The sequence below is a fragment of the Salmo salar genome, chromosome 09 (assembly GCF_965601325.2).
Source record: "Salmo salar chromosome 09, fSalSal1, whole genome shotgun sequence".
Classification (NCBI taxonomy): Eukaryota; Metazoa; Chordata; class Actinopteri; order Salmoniformes; family Salmonidae; genus Salmo; species Salmo salar.
In genome coordinates this window covers 139,159,857-139,180,277 of record NC_138299.1, presented here as the reverse complement: position 1 = coordinate 139,180,277, position 20,421 = coordinate 139,159,857, and the positions used below count along the sequence as shown (strand labels likewise).

The 20,421-nt window shown below is 43.4% G+C and overlaps 1 protein-coding gene across 1 annotated transcript in view; it reads right to left on the bottom strand.

Annotated features, from left to right (window-relative positions):
• Positions 1–277: 277 nt before the first annotated feature.
• Positions 278–20,421, bottom strand: part of LOC106612984 (sacsin) — a 35,448-nt gene continuing 15,304 nt past the window's right edge. Inside the window, exons 5-11 of the mRNA XM_082956357.1 lie at positions 19,869–19,959; positions 19,644–19,729; positions 19,021–19,132; positions 18,697–18,843; positions 17,072–18,554; positions 16,819–16,910; positions 278–14,526 (exon numbers count right to left, since the gene is read on the bottom strand). Of these exons, the coding sequence (XP_082812483.1) occupies positions 2,954–14,526; positions 16,819–16,910; positions 17,072–18,554; positions 18,697–18,843; positions 19,021–19,132; positions 19,644–19,729; positions 19,869–19,959 (13,584 nt within the window). The 3' untranslated portion in view covers positions 278–2,953. The remainder of the gene's footprint in view (positions 14,527–16,818; positions 16,911–17,071; positions 18,555–18,696; positions 18,844–19,020; positions 19,133–19,643; positions 19,730–19,868; positions 19,960–20,421) is intronic.

The following is a 20,421-nucleotide window of genomic DNA, read 5'->3' as shown; positions in this document are numbered from 1 at the left end:
TAGACAATCCCATGCCACTGCCTATGGTCACAGAATGCATGCCCATACATTGGGATACTTGTTACTACTCCAGTGTTTCTGTACTTAATTCCTGTAGCCGTTATAACAAATCCATTAGTTACGCCATTACAGTTCAAAAAAAAAAAATATATATATATATATATATATATATATGCCAGCAACTGTACCTTTAATTCTTTAATAGATTCTCACTTTTACAGTTACCATTAAGTGTATTATACTGGTTATGCATTATACAGAAGAAAGGTTGAGTCAATTTATTTTGGGGAATTTATTAACTATGGCACTGCGTACATCAAGATAGACATTTTCCCCTAGTAAAGTTTGTCAAAGATCTATTCAAAGATTTCCCCTTGGCTGCACACCTTAGGATTATTACAGGTGTAATAAGACAAACAGATATCAAATTAAAAACATGAGCAACAGTATGTGGACACCTGCTCGTCAAACATCTCATTCCAAAATCATGGGCAATTATATGGAGTTGCGCCCCCCCCACCCCCCACCCTTTGCTGCTATACCAGCCTCCACTCTTATGGGAAGGATTTCCACCAGATGTTGAAACATTGCTTCCATTCAGCCAAAAGAGCATTAGTGAGGTCGGGCACTGAAGTTGGGCCATTAGGCCTGGCTCGCAGTCAGTGTTCCAATTCATCTCAAAGGTGGTCGATGGGGTTGAGGTCAGGACTCTGTGCAAACCAGTCAAAGTCTTCCACACCAATCTCGACAAACCATTTCTGTACGGACCTTGCTTTGTGCATCAGGGTATTTTCATGCTGAAACAGGAAAGGGCCTTTCCCAAACTTTTGCCACAAAGTTGGAAGCACAAAACCGTCTAGAATGTCATTGTATGCTGTAGCGTTAAGATTTTCCCTTCACTGGAACTAAGGGGCCTGAACCATGAAAAACATTATTCCTCCTCCACCAAACTTTACAGTTGGCACTATGCATTCGGGCAGGTAGCGTTCTCCTGGCATCCCCCAAACACAGATTAGTCCGTCTGACTGTTAGATGGTGAAGCATGATTCATCACTACAGAGAACGCGTTTCCACTGCTCTAGAGTCCAATGGCGGTGGATTTACACCACTCCAGCCGACGCTTGGCATTGCACATGGTGATCTTAGGCTTGTGTGCGACTGCTCAGCCATGGAAACCCCTTTCATGAAGCTCCTGACTAACAGTTATTGTGCTGACGTTGCTTCCAGAGGCAGTTTGGAACATCATAGTGAGTGTTGCAACCGAGGACAGATGATTTTTACGCGATTCAGCAATCAGAGGTCCCATTCTGTGAGCTTTTTTTTTTGCCTACCACTTCACTGCTGAGCTGTTGTTGCTCCTAGATGTGTCCACTTCACAACAACAGCACTTACAGTTGACCGGGGCAGCTCTAGCAGGGCAGAAATTTAACAAACTGAGTTGTTGGAAATGTGGCATCCTATGACGGTGCCATGTTGAAAGTCAATGAGCTCTTCAGTAAGGCCATTCTACTGCCAATGTTCAACTATGGAGATTGCATGGCTGTGTGCTCGATTTTATACACCTGTCAACAATGGGTGTGGCTGAAATAGGCGAATCTACTAATTTGAAGGGGTGTCCACATACCTTTGTATGTATAGTGTATCAACAATATGCTGCCAGTGTATTTATAGTCCCAAAAATCATTAAATGAAAATTAAAACAAAAAGAGTAAAGAAAATTGACAAAAACAAGCACCACACAAGGATGCCACCTGCAATATTCCTCTAATATGAAAAGATCAGACAACCAAATGAAACAAAGCTCGATTCAACTTTGGCAAAATATACGTGTTACATTATCTATCCATTGAACATCATGGTTCTTCATTACGGTAATCACTATTTTTCTTAAGGACGAATCCTTGCCATAAATCATTTTGGTCAGCCCAATCCATAATTAATCATTTTGACCCATGATCTTTTCAAAGCAGATAACTGCTTATTTATCATGAGTCCTCCAAAAACTACCTGATGTATCATACATACTCGTCAGCATACAGATCATTACAGTAGATGTAGTGTACAATTGTGCTCCTAAAAGACACCATTCAAAGTCTGATAAATGGACAAAGAGTTCAGTGGAGAGACATTAAATGATGATAAAACAGAATCTAGATGTACTGTAACATTAATTATTTTCCATTCAGTCTATTTCTCCCAATCTGCTGCGGTGTCACAAGCGCTCTACAAGTGCAAGTACTGGAGAAGTTTTGAGAAAGTGCTTTGTCCATTTACAAGCAAAGGCTATGATACAGAACATTTACAACTTATTAAAAATAAAAATAAACCAACCAACCATCAAAATATAAAATAATTCTGTTTTAAAAGTACAAATATTATTGTAATTTTGTTGGTTCATTTTCAGATGTTGCAAATAGAACACATTGCATGACAACAGTGACAACATGAGAGAATTGGCTAAAATCAATTTGACTTTTTAGATGGTAACAAAGAAAGTACAGACAAATGGTTGTCTATGGCAGGAAAAATATACTTGTATAAAAGGTCAAGTAAAAAAGCAACATAGTTGTACTCAATTATCTGACAGCAAATATATTCAACATGGGACTTTGGTTAAAAAAAAGTATTGCTGGGGCATTTGTATGTACAGCATTGCAGCTAAAGATCATTTGTGTCTTTGTAAAATGGTACATCCACGTCAAATTACTTTCAGACAGCTTGGTGTTAGGATATGAAGAGCCATTCATGTATACATTCTGCATGGGCCACAGAACCAATATTGGTATTGGCTTACTGCATATCTAAGCTGCCAGCTGGATACTTAATTTAGCCTCAAAACAATAATATACATATCAGTATTGCACACAGCCACTATAATCTTCTATTGTTCAGAGGATCTATGCATATTTTTTTTTATTTAAGATATCTGATATGTTCCAATACCATGGCAGAATTAGATTTTTTGCTGCACAAAAGTTTCAAGTTTGATGATGATCCGTGCGGTACATTCCATCACTCTCATTGCCACCTCAGATGTGAATCTGTCATTGGGGATCTGAGGAAAGGGTAAGAGGTCAGGATAGCGAGTTCTTAGGCTGTCCACACCATACCCCTCCAAGATGTTGACATCCTTTGCAAGTCCTGCTAGCTGTGGGTTGTACTCTTCCACTTTCTGTGCCAGTGATGTGGGTTTCACATCCTTGTCTGACTTTCCTCTGACAGAATAGTCAGCAGCTATCAAGGCTAGTTTTGTAGCCAGGTAGCATTTGAAACACACCCACTCATTGGCATTTTTGTGAAGGTCATTCCGAGCAGCAGAAAAATTGGCTCTTGCTTGCCTGAGCCACCTGCGGGCTTCCACAGGATTGCCAACAGACTTGAAGGTTGGGGGCACAAAGAAGCGATTAGAATGTGATGAACCTGCATAAGTAGTGAACTGCTCCCGGAAATGCTGTTTTTCAGACCTATGGCTTGTTGCCTCTTGGTTCCACGATGTGTAAAATCTTTGAAATGAAAACTTCTCTGACTGGAAGCGGGTGGAAGATGTTGAGAAAGTTCTCCTGGATGCTCTATCAGTGTTCTGCTGATCTGTCAGAGTCTGCTTCTCCATCCTGTTGATTTCATTCTGTAAATGCTTGAAGACCTCTGTAGCCACGTCTAGATTCTCTGCATTCTTGTCCGGATGCCACTTGAGATACAACCGGCGAATGATCTTCTTCCTTTCCGTTTCAGCGAGCTTCCAAGCTTGCTCAATAACTAAGGTCACATCTTTTAGGATTTCTGGCAATGCACTACGTCTTATCTTTTTGGGAGATTGTTTTGTGGGAGGGACTTTGTGATTTTCCTTTCTAGTAAAAAGGGGAGGCACCAATCGTGGACCAGGACCAGGAGAGCGACATTCTGGGGGGGTTGTTGGAGTCGATGGGGTGCTGCTGTCTCGGATATGAGCACTTTCCTCTTGTCTAGAGAATTTGTATAGATCAAGAGAACTGACTATTTTGTACTCCGAATATCCAATGTCAATTTGGAAGCATTTCCCAAGGAAGCTTGGGTTGTCCTCCTCTTCTTTCTCCACTTCTTGAACAATGATGGCATACGTGTACGTGGGCTGATATCCGCCATAGACATCCCCTCCTTCAGAGTCCACAAGGTAACCCACATATTCTCCTGGGTAAAACACATTCATTGGATCCATGAGGAGTATATGGTGTATCTCAGCTGGTATGGGTGTCCCAGGGAGAGGAAGCTCGAGTTTTGAGGGCTCTGTGGAGTCATACTTGACGCCAAGGTTGTCCAGCTTCTCTGTGATTCTGTAGATGTCGTTACAGCCCAGCATAGCAATTAGATAGGAGGTGTCAGATATCAAGTTGTCTGTTGCAGATTTAAGTGTCATCGCCAGCGCTAAGAGAAAATTTATGTCTTTGCTGTCTGAGTGTTGGATGTACAGATGAATAACAGCTGTACCGTACCTTTTCAGGAAGGCAAGTGTTTCACTCCGGCTGTGTGGGATAGGGCTGCAACCTTTGACTCTTAGTGTTGTCTGGAGTTTCTCAAAACAAGACACCTTCAAACCCTCACAAAGTGCTTTGCACAATCGTATGGCTTTTTCCTCATTTACAAGGAATGCATTGTCATTTTCATGCTTCATTATTCGTATCAGTCCTGTGATGAACTGTTCCGATGACAGTAGAAGCTGAAGGCGACCCTGAAGCGAACAGAGAGCTCCAAACTGGCACATTTTTGGAGAGTCCTCATCCAGCTGCTCCTCAAGGATACTACTCAGGAGTCTTGGCCTTAGCTTCTGTGGGAGCAGCATGATCAGCTTTGTGTGGAAGGAATGGTCCTTGCCAAGATAACACTGACTCATGTCCACAAGCATCTGAACGCCTACATTACCCTGAATTCTGCTCTTGTAGTGTGGGGCATCGTCAAACACTAAACTGTTGGATTTGGCTAATCTACCATCGTGACTTGGCAGGTAAAATATTAAATCTCTGAGGCTCTCAAGGTCTTTGCGTATCTGAACTGGGTCATTCTGTAGGCTTTTGAATAGCCCTGAGACAGCCCTTTTCACAGTTCTCATTTCATTCGGATCGAGCTGCTTACCCTCTGAATTTCTGTGAATGCGGCACAGCACTTCAACGTATTGTTTAGTTGATACAACATCCTCTGTGCCCAAAAGCTTAAACAGCTGATGAAAGATGCCAAGCTCTAGTGGTAGTTTGTATAGGTACGGCTTGAAGTCAGATTCATTGTCCAAGTTGATGACAACCTCCTCTGGCTTTAGAAGTTTCCAGCCCTCCTCAACCATGATAAAACTCACCCCTCGTAGCTGGAAGCGAAACTCTCTTTTATCTGCATTGAGAATTTCATAGGTGGATCTCAAGACTTTGTTTCTTGTTTTCACCATGTCATCATCGGGATTGGATATGTTGCAGATATTTTTGCAGTTGCTTATCACTTTGTCCAAGGGGGGTTCCAAGTTGACACTTAACATGGTCAGCACTAAGTTCAGTTGTTCTTGGCCAGTCAGCGTGCTTCCCTCCTGGTCTTTAATGGCTACTGGTGTGGCCTTCTCTGGGAGAATGGGACATGATGTCCATAGTAATTGAATGATATCAGTTTGCTTGAATTTTGGATTGACTTGAGACCCACTGAAACGTATCAGAGGGAGAGTGCCATTCATCTCTTGGAATTGAGCATGGAGCCGGATCAGCTCAGTGGGTGCACGCTCAGGACAAAGGAATGCTATCATTGACAGCTCTTTGAGGAAAGTGCCAACAAATAGGTCTGTCCTCTCATTGAATATGTGGTTAAGGAGAACATCAACAATCATTTGGGCTTTTTCTTTGGACCAGTTCTCTGTCTGAGCTTTGATGCTGACTTCTTTTGCATACTGGAGAATTTGCTGCTGAGAGACAATGTGTTTGAGGCCTATATTCCTTAGGAATGTGATCCATGAGGTGAGAAATGCTGTCCCATTTTTTGCCTTTGACACTTGCTCAACCTTCTTGAAAAAGTCATTGGGTATGAATGTTTTTGGAGGGAGCATCACTTCGAACACCTTCACTGTTTGATCATAGAACATTTTGGTTGACTTGAGTCTGTTTGTGTAGTCATAGATGAATGACAGACCTTCTAGTTTCTCATACAGATGATCCTTCATCCCACATGACTCCTCAATTGCCATAAGTCTCTCCTTCAGATAGACAAGGTGCTCAATTTTGGCATCGTATGACAGGTTGTCAAACTTTGGTAGGAGATGCCTCAGGTAGACTTCCAGATCATCAATTGGGCAACATCCAAGGAAACTGTACAGTTCCTTCAACTGTGGATTGTCTGCGAGAAAGGCGAAGGATGTTGTGTTAGCCCATTTTTCCATATCTGCAGAGGGAATGCTTTTTGCCAGAACATAGCATGACCCAAAGTTTGCAATGTTGATGTATCTGCCACTGACTGCTTTAAAGCATGGGAGCAGTTTCAGAGTTTGAGCGTCCTCTTGGGTGAGATTGATCAAATTGCAGTTGAAGTACAACAGAAGAGCCTCAAACTCTTTGTCAGTTAAACTTCCCGTTTTGAAAGCTGTCGTCTGAATCATGTACTCCAGTGCTTTCAGGATGCTGGATGGATTGTCTATGTTTGCTGTATGCTGTGCCAAAAAAGGCAGGACAGGATTCTCTTTGAAGCATATTTTGTTGATGGCAAGCTGAATGCATCCCCCTTTCATTAGGATGTGAAATATTTTGTCATTTTGCCCATTTGGAAAGATAGCTGCACTTATCAAACTCAGGGGAAGTAACACGTCGTGATCAGGGACAACCAACTTGTTGCTTGAAACCATGAATTTGATTCCTGGCAGCAAAGCCCAGTCTTTCAGTAGGTCGAGTACAGTCTCAAAATTGGGTTTGATGCCTGCCTGCTCTTCCTTGACTGCAATGTTCTCACTGATGAAGTGCCACGCACTTTTCAGCCAAGACTCACTGGCGTAGCTGTCTCTCCACTTCACAAGGATCCTTGTTCTGTATTCACGTGGTAGAACAGAACTCAACAGTTCCCCGAAACTGCTGATGTCGAAGACCTTTGCAACACCTAAATTCATCAGGATGTTGTTGTACTTCATGTATAGTGTATGCATGAACAGCTCTTTCCTTGATGAGACCAGTTCATGGTGTGTTGACAGAAACTTTGGTTTCTTGGAATCAAACACCTGGAGTATGTTGTCCATTGTCATCATCAGTGGTAGCCCCTCTATGCTGATTCCATCCTCCTCTACGTCTTTGAAGCAGTAGTCAACCAGAAGCTTCAGGCTGTGGAAGAGCTTGTAATTTGACTGCTGGAGTCGACAGGGAAGTTTCCCAACTTGGCAAGATGTGTCTGGGGACGAGAATGTGAGGAGAAAGTTTCGTACATCCTCTGGGGTAACATAGCTCACGGGAATGCCTGCATCATCCAAACAGAAGTAAAGACTGGCTGTTTCATCACAACTGTGGACCAAGTTGAACCCCACATCCGAAAGCAGGGCCTTGAGTCGGAAGACATTTTCTGCAACAGACTTGCGTGAGGAGATGTTGTATTCTGAGTTTTTCAGATGTTGAAGTTCATCTTGCAGCAGATTGTCAAAGAATGCACGACCTTTGTTGGCAGAGGATGTGTTCACCCAGGAGATGTATATGGCAGAGTGCATATCTGTGTTGTCAATATGGGGAGCCCTAACGACAGGAAGGAGACGTTTCAGGTCAGCATGAATGCAGGTGTACACTGCTTTGACAAGACAGTACCAATCTGGCTGGATGTCAAGTCTGTTGACTGGGAAGAAGTACAGGAATTTCCTCAAAGTGTCTTTGACGATGTGAATTGGTGTTCCCTGTAACACAGTCATGGTGGGATCGGGTCCCGGGAAGTATCGTCTTTTCAGCTGAATCAAAAGCTCCACATAGGCAGGAGCTATCAAAGATGTCATCAAGTTGTTATTCCAGTCACTCCTCACTCCTACTCCATTGTCATCTCTCCATAGGTTTCTCCTGGCAGAATCTAAGGCAAAATGCCCATTAACATGAAAGGGCAAGCCAGTCTCCAAGGAAAGGGGCAGAAAGCAGAATGCTCTGTGGGGCTTCTTGTAGTTGTGGCTTACACATGCAGCCACCCCTCCACGTGGAAAGAGAGTAATGTCTTCATTTTTGTGGGCTGAAATCACACTCTTTGAGACTTTCTCTATGCAGGAGAAGCCAGATCGATTGCAGACCATCCAAGTTGTTAGATTGCCATCAGAGTCCTCTATATCCATTGAGTAGGTTATCTGCTGGACTGGGATTTGAGTGAGCTGCTTCTTCTTTGTCACACTATCCACCACTGAGGCATGAAATTGCTTGCGTTTTAGACGGTCACCATCTGTGATTTTAGCAGTCACAGAGTATAGCACCTTCAGGTCACCTGTAGCTTTCTCTATTTCACAGATGGAAATTTTCTCCATGTGGTTGAGGAACATGAGGAGTTCTGCCCCATCGGTTTTTAGTTTATCCAGAAGGTTTTGCACCATTCTGTCTGATGCAGGAACAGAGCTGATCTCTGATATTTTGGCCATTTCTGTTGAGCGTATGGGGAATCTGAACATTGTGCATCGCTCAAGCCTGAAATGAGATCCCAGGTAAAGATTTAGCACATCAGAAAATTGAGATCTAAAGTCAGAGTCCAAGTCCCTAAACATTCTTCCAGGACTAACAGATGTCGCCCCGGGTGCAAATCGTGCATGTGGATCGAAGATGCAAAGAATGTCATTGTTTGAAATGAAAGATGGGCAGTCTGTGATGTGATACACAGAGTTGAATCCTATGCCATATTGTCCAGTTTTACCAGGGTTTGCTTCTTTTGTTCCTCTTCCTAGGTTCTGGATTCCTCTGACATCATCCTCAGTGAAAGGCTGATTGTTGTAGACACAAAGTGATGGGCCTTGCATTGGCAACCATTTATCATCAAATATTCTGTCTGTGGGGTGGGTTCTTGGATCAAAAACAAAGTAGATTTCAGTGGCTTTAGCATCATCTGCATTCTGCAGGAGCTCCTTTAGCATTTCCTTCTCTGATGGGTAAGCGTTGAGGATACTTTTAATTCTACTTGTGAGTTTCTCTTTTTGTCCAAACTCACTTCCAAGTGTAGTGAAGCAGATATTTGAGGCATACCTTTCCAGGGCTTTGTGACGTTTGGGAACTGCTCCTAATTTCACAGCAACCTCTCTTGGAATATCTGCATGGCAATATTTCACAGTTGTGTCTCTGACTTTGATCCAAGGACAGTCATTGTAACACAGAGACTTTGATGGCTGCAGTGTAAGATGAGTGTCAGGAAGGAGAATTTCCCCGTAGGTAGCTTGGCAGAATTCTTGGTTTTTGTCTCTGATTAAGCCCCATATTCCTTCACTAATGATTCTGCGAGAGAGCTGAAAGTAATCCTCAGAGAGGGCTCTTCTCCCACACTCCTTTCTCACTAATTCAAGGACTGCTGAAAAGTTCTCAACTGTGAAGCTTGACTGAACCCCAACATGCTCAAAGAGCTCACGGCAACTGTTTCTGTACTTGTTGGGAAGCTGGTAGAGATATGGTGCTGCATCAAAGTTCTGGTAGAATGCAACTTTGGAGGGCTCAACATAAGTGTTCTCCACCAGAATGGAGCAGAAGGTTTTCAGCTCCTCATTGATCTGTGTCTTTGCTTTGGCATCCTGGAGCATTTCTTCATGAAGGTATTTGTAGCAGGCATTGGTGATATTTTCCTGATACAAAGTAACTCCGTCAAATGACTTAGCAAGTTCCTTAAGTTGACTGACAACTAGTCCAACTGTTGGCTTTCTTATCAATCCGAGAGAGTCTTTTACTGCCAATGTGATTGTGCCGCACCCTTTGAAAGATGGAGAGTTCTCATTAAGGATAGGCTTTATCAAGCACACTGTATCCTGGTGGTCAGTCGTAAAAAGCTCTTTGGCAGAAAACATGGTGGACGGGTGGAAAGTATTCCCATGCCATGGTAGTGAAAACCCTGCAGGCTTTGTCAGAAATGGAAGGAACTTTATGTCCTGTAGCTTCTCTAGTAGTTTACCTGCTCCTGAGTCTGTCATTTTCAGCTTCTCATCAAAGAGACTGAGAATAATGCTGCTCCGAAGACATGCAGCAGTGTGATCATTTTCATTTAGATCGGACACAGATTCAGCACGTTCAATCAAATCCTCCCAAGAAAGGTCATCTTTGACCATTCCCAGCTGTACTAGCTTGACCAAGCATACTGGATTCATGTAGTCTTTTGAGGTTCCTTCTGGAAATCTTCCATCATCAGCGTTGTACAGTTTTGCAACTCTTCCTTCTGGATGGATTAGTCTGGATGGTATGACTAATTGGTGATTGGGGCCAGAGCATGGGATGCATGGAGTTTCTCTAAGAATTGATGCAAATTCGTCCAGTTTGCCATTCAAGACATAATGCATTAGTGGGTCACGAAGTTCTTTGTCGATGTCTTGAATATGTGGGAAAAATACATCTAAGAAGAACTGCTTTTCAGTCAGGGTGTTCTCTATCAGCTTCCCTTTGCATCCAGCATCATCAAAACCTTCCTTGACCCAGTCAGGCAGCTCAACAGCACAGAGGTCTTGCGAGCTGCTCTTCTTGAGGTATTTTAGGAATATCTTGAAGGCAGCAGGGCCAATGTCTGGTCTACAGAGCAAGGAGTCATCTAGGAATCTGACGTACTTGATTGATACCCAGGTTTTGCCATCTGAGAAAACTTTTGCATGGTCCCCGTCACCCCCTTTGGCGATCTCTTGGTAGACTCCTTGGCTGATCACTGTGAAGTCATCGTGTACTACACTTGGATCAGGCCATGCTACATAGTAGCTGTAGTCAAGCAGTTCTCCACTTTCTGCCATTGAACGCAGCATATTGAGTGCTGCTAGGTATGCCTGGACAATCACGTGTCTCATGAACACTGAGTTCCAGTGTCCTTTGGTGTCTGTCTTCCAGATCTCTTTGCGGTTAGATGTCACAGCAAAACAGCCGTTTATGTGGACTGGCAAACCTGTTTTGATTCTGAGAGGTAAATAGCAAAACACTTCTCCTATCGGGTTGATGTGGTTGGTGTTATCCTTCACTGTCCATTTTCGATTCTCCTCCTCTGAGAGCAGAACAGCTACACCCCCACAAGGCACTAGTCCAAGTCGTTTTCCATTCTCACCGAGTGAAAATTTTAGAGCTTCAGTCACATCCATACATGAACAAATGAGCCAGTTTGTGAGATCAACTGCCTTTTGGGGCATTTCGTCTGCGAGTCGTCTGTTTTTTCCATCTTTGGCAGCCATTTCAAAGTACGAGGAAGGATCCTCCTCTGAACCTCTGAAAAGGGGTGACTGGAGATCAACTATGCGCTTGAACACATTGTGAAACTCCTCCACCACAATGCGTATGATACAGCCAGACTTGGGAGTGTCAGCCGGTACCCTGTTGGTGGCTGACACCTTTTTCATGACTTTTGCTGCAGATTTCAGGATGCTCAGAGGCCCATATGCAGATTTGGATGACCATACACTTTTGTTGATAGTGACAACATCCTGTGCTGCTGCTGGATTGGGCTCTTCATATTTCAGGTACTTCAGTACCATGGAGCCAACATGCTGAGTGAAGAGAATGAGCCGGTGGCCACATATGCTGAACTCATCAACAAGGGAGTAGATGTCTGGGGTGTTGTAGTAGACACTGCTGATTTCACTCACTGATGCTTCTTGCTCAGTCCTGAATGGGAGTCTGAACAGTGTTCCATCGTACTTGTACGGAGACTCTTGTGCAAGAGGAAGTTGGCAATTGAAGACATTGATGAAGGGTTTGAATTGATTGGGGAACTTTCTCAGCCGTTTCTGTTGTTTGCTCCAGTTGATCTTAATTCCTGGGTTTGACCTGTCTTTAATGTGCTTGCTGATGTGGTTGATGTTTGGATCGAACATGATCATGAACTCTCTGCTCATTATGATGGGGATGTCAGTGATGTGATAAACTGAGTTGAAACCTAGGCCAAATTTGCCAACTTTGTCTGCCTCACATCTCTTCATTGATCCACCTAACCTTGTTATGTTCAGAAAGTCAGTGTCAGAGAATGTAGAGTTGTTGAATGACCACAAGGAGGGGCCATGGCATATAAGCATGCCAGGGTCAAGCAGGTTCTCTCGAATGTCAATATTCTTCCTCATGTCTATCAGGAAGCTACACTCTGTAGCACTCGCATCATCAGCATTCTGAAGAAGTTCTTTGAAAATATCTGCAACAGATGGATATTCTTCTAGAATGTTCTTTATTCTCACTGTCAGAGGCTCCCGTTGGCCTGATTGTTCAAAGCCAAGGTTTTCTGGGTTTATCAGTCTCGTACTCAAACAGGGCACGTTCAGCCATTCTGCTGTTTTCATGGGGATGTCATCATGGACTAAGATAATGGGCTCTGATGTATCATCAAGCAAGTCATGTAGATCCTCCACTTTAATGTCGCAGTAGGTGCATTCATGAATGGGTTTCATAGCCAGTTTGCTTGGATCCTTGTAGCAAAGGATTGGTACATGCATGTCAATGTCCACAGAAATTTGACTGTTATACAGCCATCTCAGAATATTTATCAGGAGGAGGAGATCATGCTTACTTTCCTCTTTAGTAATTTCTTCATCACACCTTTGCCTTACTGTTTTGATCACATCGAACACATGGCTTGGGACAACCTCTTCAACCGAACCACAGAATTTGAAAAGTTTGTGAAACTTTGCAATGGTTTTTGGCAAAGAGTACAGGTAGGGTTGCAAATCGAGGTCAGAAATGGGTTTTAGAACTGTGTGGCTAGGTGATGAAAAGGTCTTGCCAGTCCACACCCAATCAAATGGCAGTGACTTCATTGCCTCTCTTGCATCTTCAAGGTGTGCTTGCATGAAGTCATAAATCTCAATAAGGATCTGTTGGAATTGATACCAGTCTTCTGTGGTAAATGCTTGAGATCTGTGCCAGTCATTCACTGCCTTTAAATGCTGTAACACTTGATCAATCTGTGGCTCTATAGATAACTTCAGGGCCTTCTTCATGCCGGCAGAAGTGCGCTCTACAAGTGCAACTGAAGAACCTACTAGCACTGCATGGGATATATCGCACATTTCTGAGAATGAGCAGATGTTATGGGTGTCTCCCATCCAGGCAAGGGACTTTGGATAATTTACAGGTCTGTCCTTGCAAACTGGCACCCATTTCAGTTTTTTCAAGGAAATCTGAGCTTCTGAAGACTTTACCAGCTTGGTTTGTCTATTCAGTATTTGCAGCAGTGTTTTCGCTTTCTGTATAACTGGTTCCCATTCTGGCTCATTTCCACCCTGTAATTCCTCAATCTTCTGTGCCACCTGGAGTACATCTTTTTCGCTGAGTTGTACTTCGTTTTTCAGTCCAAGTTGTCTCAGTGAATGTAGCATATCAGGAGATGACGTATATGTACTTGTGGGAAACCTATTTTCCTCCATGTAGAAAAGATTCTGTAAAATCTCCAGCTCAGGATCAAAAAGGTCTGTAGTTGCAACTGTTTTCCCTGCAGATGTATGAATGAACTTTAGAGCCGAAAGCCATCCAATCACAGCTTTGTTTTCATTCTTTAGGAATGACAGATGCTTAAGGGCCCAGAGCATGATCTTAGTGATATCCTCTTTTGAGTAAAACCCTTTCTCCATGTCTTGAACAACCAACTTCAAGCAGTCAGTGGTTTTCACCTGTTCCACGTTCAGAATCTTAATGAGGCGAATGGATGCCTCATCACTGCAGCCCACAACATTGATGGATAGTTTGACGTCTGGTGGATACTTCGCGGTATGGTGTAAAGCCCTGGCTCCTCTCAGTGAGGTATATGTTGCGATGCCTTTCTCTGAACAGGGCCCTACTTTCTCAAATATTGTCAGCTCCAGGAGAATACGCTTTTCTTTCTCTGTGATGTCAGACAGCCCTGCCAGGAAGTCCCTCAGTGCCACTTTCTGTTTGCTAGAGAAGGATGAGACCAGGTTTGCCACTCTCTGGGTTGACGACCTGTCCATGATTTGCAGTAGCATACTGGGGGATGAAGGATGGATGTAGTTCTTCAACAGAGGATGCTGCAAACACAGGTCCAACTTTTTCATCACTACTACCCCAAGTTTTTTCATGATTTCAAGAAGGCTTTCAGAAATGGTGGCCTCTTGCTCATCCATAATGATAATAGGGGATGGGGTTTTGAGACGATGGAGCTCAATTGAGTCCACACTTTCGTCAAGGGGCACATTTGGGATCAATGGCATGTCTTCAAAGATACTAAGGTCATCAGCAAAGTTAATATATAGATGCTTCCAAACCATCTTAAGCCAAGAGTGTGTAGGATGCTTCTTCTCTCGGTTCCCATGGTCCCACTGGACTGTGAAGTCTCTGGTAGGCCAAACTGTTGAGAGGATCTCCTTTATGAGTCGAGCTGACCGTTCAGGAGTTAGCACTTGTACCTGAGTGCAGGGTCTTCCTGTAGAAGATACAAAAAGCAAGTTAATATAACCTTAATGATGACTTTCTCAATGACAATTTATAAGAACTACATATATAGCCCAGGTATTGTAGGTGATTTATTAGCTTTACTGCACAGCCCCAGGTTCATTCCCATCAACACCACATGTATCAACAAGATATATTTGCATTTTGGACCTGCAATGTAGTAGGGATCGACAGGGCATTAGAAAATCAAGTTGAATCAAATATGATCATTTGCATCAAGACCATATGGGCTCAATTAGGCAAACAACAAGCATTTCATTACAAATATTTCTAGTTAATAGAATTTGATTAACTACAACACTCCAAAAATCCAAAGCAGAGCAAAACATAACAATTATATTAAGTTACCATGCACAGCATGGCAAGCATAACACACACTTAACAAGCTAATATTTAATAGACTCAATGTCACATCACAAGACTGCCATCAAATTCTACAATGAGTTCTAACTAAATGACTGATACACATAAAGATTGTGCAAATTCCTGCAATGAGCAAAGACAAAGTGTGTTCCAGTGACATGTTAGAATTCACACTGCCAGAAAGACACACTTTTCTGGGAACTCACACAGCTAAACAAATACAAAAACATTATGGGCACTATGAAATGTGACGTTTTTCAAATTAGATGGAAGGGAACATAATATTTCAAACACTCCCACTTCCACAAAGGTTCAGTCTTTATCAATGTTGAGGCAATGTTAGCTACTGTTCACATTAAATGGATGATACAGATTAGATTAGAGTTTGTATAGTGCCCATTAAAACAATGTATTGGTTTGGGTTAATGTCAAAAATGATTCCAGGACACAACACCACATGTCAAAGTACCTACCTGAACACCCCCAAAGAAATTGTTGCACTGCAATTACATGTTTTAGACATTTAGGTTAGCACGTTGATAACTACATCCTCCAATTCCCCAAAATTAAATGATGTCATTATAGTTGTATAAATGTTATTTTAAAATGTAACAGTAATGGATTTTACTTTGATATACTAGTTTGCAATGATAGCAGAGGATACAATCAATCTGCCAAGAGACTGTGAGGACAAGGGGGGTGATTCTGAGGATGAGTCCCCAGATCACTCATTGGTGGCTACAGTGGCAGACAGTCAATGCCTGCAACAGCCACTGTAGGGCAGCGATCATAACACGGCCGAGGTAGGGGGATTCTAGTGTCTCTGATTGAGGATCATACAGATGTCGTTCTGCATGGCTATGTGTGAAGGGTCTATTGTGTGAGACGACCTTCTATGTGACCCACTTAATGAAGTGTAATGGGGATAATTAAATCTCCGATGCATGTAGCAGCACCCAAGGCGGTGTCCTAGCTATGAGGTGGCAATGACAGACCAGCAGAGAGCCAGAGAGGTGTAAGGAAAATTACTTAGGCTTTGAGTAAAGTAGAAAGTTGGAATTCTGTCAACTCGTAAAATTAAAACGATAAATATTATTCAGGTTGCAGTATTTTTCTGAAAGGCAATATTCCAAATGAATCCATAATGTCTATTTACAGAAATATACTGGATACAGTTAGAGCAGCATATTATTGCCTCACTCCTTCAATCTAGCTACCACTAGCAGTCAGAATGATGGAGTGTACCTCTCTGCCCTGGCTAGACCTTTCTACTGTTTCACAGAGGACTCCTAACTCAACATAAAGAAGCCTTCAATGCTATATTATGTCCAGATTACACACACTGTGAAAACGATGTTTGATTCTGAATTGATTTGTTATGTCGCGGTCAGGATGTGGACACGTTGTGTTCTCTGGACCGTGCAGCAAAGGGCTTTAATTGACAAATCTGCATATTCCCCCTGACTGGCTCCAGGCCCTTTTGGCACACTCCTGGTTGGGTATGGGACCAAGCATGTCCAGGATCTGATAGCAGTGAGTGGAATGTGAGTCATTCCCATCTGCCAGCTCACACACGCACTCAGCAGTCATAAATGATCTATCAACAGTGCACCAGGTTTAATGTCCCCCGGGGGCAGCAGGGGAATGGGGTGACCAAGAGTTATTACTACCTGGCTACGAACCTTACACATCCCTCAAAGAATACAGGGTGAACCAGGCAGTGAAGCTACCGTGTAACAATTTTAATCTACTGTATGTTGAACTACAGTTTAGACTGCATGTCTTCTAGATTCATCGATTTTATTTCCTAGAAATAATGTTGGTGTCCAAATCTAATATTGGGATTAAGGTGGTTCCTCCGATGACTGACACACCCCAGACATGTGAGTGGGGGGTTTACCTCTGCTTTTGGCTGCAACCTTCAGGCTGCTCATAACTGATTGTTTAATGCCCTCCAGTATGAATCGTCCCTCCAGTCCAGGGTAAAGAGACCTTAACACAAAACAAAGAGAGAGTACACACTGTTATATATTAGCTTACAGGCTGCAATCTAGCATATCGCTGATAGTCAACAATACTTGCATTCAAATATGTTTTTTGTTGTTGTGGTTTTGCTAAGGCATAGAGAAAGTCTGAGGACTTTAATTCTGTACCTGGGGTACTCTTCCGAAGCAATGTAAACTGCATCCTTATCACTGACAGAGGAGGAGAACACTGCAAATGTCTCATCTTGCAAAGGCAGCAGCTCTAGTCCAATGAGGTCGCTGTAACCTTTGTCGCTGAGGACAAACTCCAGCAAAAGCAGCTTCTCCTGAGAGGTCCCTTTATGTTTGGTGTTCCTGATCACCTGCCGCACCAGATGAGGGGTCACCTTCTTCACAGAGCCAGGCCCCGTTACGTACGTGTCCAGGACCGCGTCTACAGCGGCAGGCACCCTGGCCACCTGCATCCCTGAGCTTTGGAGGTAGCTGATCACTGTCTCTGCGATGTCCACGTCCGTGTCCAGCTCTGAAAACACAGCCTCGTCCACCTGGATCCAGCTATTAGTGAGAGAGTAGATGACCTGCTGCTGTAGCAAGTCATGAAACAGAGGCTCCAGTATGGGCTTCCAGCGAGGCTTGATCCGGTTGAGGTCTGGCCAAGCCCCGTAAGTATCTCTAGGGAAGAGGGGGAAGTCTTGGTCCTTCTTGGTTTGGATCCTCTTGATGGCCTCCATGATGAGGGTGAAGTAGGCCCTGGGGATGATGGTGACGATGAGGAGTTCGTTCCAGAGCGCTGCAGGGTCCCTCCACTGGTCCACCTCCCGCCATTTGATGCTTCTGCGATTGTCTGTGAGGCCAAAGAAGCCACTGACATGGACCGGCAGCCCCGTCAGGCTCTCATCTCCAGGGGGGAGAGGCAGGAAGCAGAAGGCTCGCCCCGAGAAACCAGACGTGGCACCCTTGTCCTCGTCGATGCGGGTGAGAGGCAGGGCGATGCCGATGGTGGGGATGAACTTCAGGTCATCTGCCAGGGAGTCCAGGTCACTGCACAAGCCCCGGCCCCCCACTCCATTACATACCAGCCAGGTGGTCCTCTGGGTCTCCTTGGCTGTCTCGTCCTGGGTCTCGATGTTGACCTGGTAGGTGGCGCACGTGACAGTACTGCTGGGCACTCCGTTGCTGTAGCTGTCTGTGGCCAGTCCCAGGGTCTTTAGAGAGTTAGGACGCTCTAGCTTGTCTTCTGGGTTCTCTCCTGCTGTCACCTGGAAAAGCATGCGCTCTGTACCGTCTGACTCACGCACATGCAGGGAGACCTTCTGAACGCTCTTGAGGAAGAGAAGCACTGTGTCAGCGTCGGCTTTGAAAGACTCAAAAAGCTCCAGCACCTTCTCTTTGTTGTAGATGTTGGCGCTCAGCTGGGAGGGCTTAATGCGGAGGGGGAAGCGGAACATAGTTCCAGAAAAACTGCCGTCCTCGATGGGTTTACCGGAGTTTCCAAATAAGCCAATGAAGGGCGCAAACTGGTCGGTGAGCTCTGTGATCTCCTTCATATCTGTCTTCAGGTTCCAACACTGCCCAGACTCATGGGCACCAAACAGCGTCTGGTGAGGGTCCAGCATGCCGATCTGTTCTCCACTGAATATACTGGGGACATCTGAAACATTCAAACAAGATTAATTTATTTATTGATTAAAGGTAACTTAAAAAACATGCACATTGAAGGATATATCAAACATAATACTGAATAATCACCTTACTCATACGCAGGTAAAACAATATTTCAATAAAAGCCTCACCTGTTATGTGGTACACAGAGTTGAACCCAATACCAAATCTTCCAACTTTCAAAGGATCCTCTCTCTTTCTGCTCCTTGCTATCTCCTGAATTCCATTCCAATCTTCAGTCGTGAACACCGCATCATTGTACACATACAAGGCCGTTCCTAGAACCAAAACAAGAAATAAGATCATCATCTTGATGACAGTTTTTAGATGTTTGCTGCTGCTATGGTAAAACCAACAAAACCATTTCTCACTACTCTGCGAATTTTCTTATTGAAAACAAAAATGTCCCTATATCTGGTCAACTGAATAATCTGTGAGAATTAATAAAAACCTACCTTGATACTGAGCCATGTCATGTGACCAAAGTGACTCCACTCCATACTCTGTCTCATCGTACAAAAACTTAACCTCTGTGGCTCCAGCATCCTCAGCATTCTGGATCAGCTCCTGCAGAGAAAAACATTGAGATCTTTTAAAACAATATAAAAGGTTCAGGGCTTTGTTTTGTGACAGTAAGATACATACATACTGTACACGCATAAATACATACTATACATACAGATATAAAGAAAGATGTTATGTGCATACAGGGTATTGTGCATGTCGATATCAGTGCATTATCACACTATTACACAGTCACAGAGCTTCTGAACCATCATCTTCACGGAAAGGTTCAACCTTTAGGAGCCGTTCCTTTCCCCAGAGGTATTGCATCTTCCAGGGCAGTGTGAAATGTCGCTAGGTAATGAGCTTCCATTGTCTTAACAGTGTCAGGCCTATTTTCGGAACCAAACCCAATGTGTTTTCCTCTCAAGAGTATAATCACCTTTGCCTAGATGTAATAATATTAGGCATGGTTGTTCAGCATCACCATCAATGAGTCCATGTGTTTGGCTACTATGGACTCTTACAGGGTACAGTAAGTTAAAGTCAGACAGCATTAATACATTGTACTTACTTTCAGAATCTGTCCACCTTCAGGATACCTTCTTAGAATATCTTTCAAAAACTCGACCAATGGTGGTGTCGTCTGTCCAAATCTCCCTGTAAAAATAGCAGTGAAATAGAATGTTATGTGAAACATATACTACCCATGAAGAACTAAACTAAAGGATTATGAACACCTATGTGAAAAGTAAGAATGGATTCATCCAGAACTATTTCCAGTAATCTATTATCTTACCTCCCCCTTTCAGGCCCCTTCCCTCCAGTGTCATGCATACTTCAAGGCTTCCCATGGGCACCAGGGTCCCAATCTGTACTTTATCATCCAGCTGAAGTTGAGGGAGACAGAACACACCATGAGTATTACACAATATGCTTATCCTTAAGCTTTAGTAACCGCACTGGAACTGTAATTAACGTCTTGTATGCAAAACCCTAAATATGAATGCTTCAAACGATTAATAACCTGACAAACATCTTGAATTGCACATCACATTTATTTATTTATTTATTTATTTGCTGCCATATAGGCAGCCTATGATCATAATGCAAGACCATTAAATTGAACAACCTTCACAGCTTAATAAAGTACATTTGACTGTCAACCAGGTAAAATCTTGGGGTGGCGTTATTGCACAGGTGTCAGTGTGATACACAATCCCCCTCTGCACCTAACAGGATCGATACTGAACAGAGCAGGCTGGACGTGCACCAGCAGCAGGCAGGCAGGCTTACAGTAAGACCATTATCTCTCGCTCTCCAAGGTGAAAACCCTCATCTGCAGCGTCACT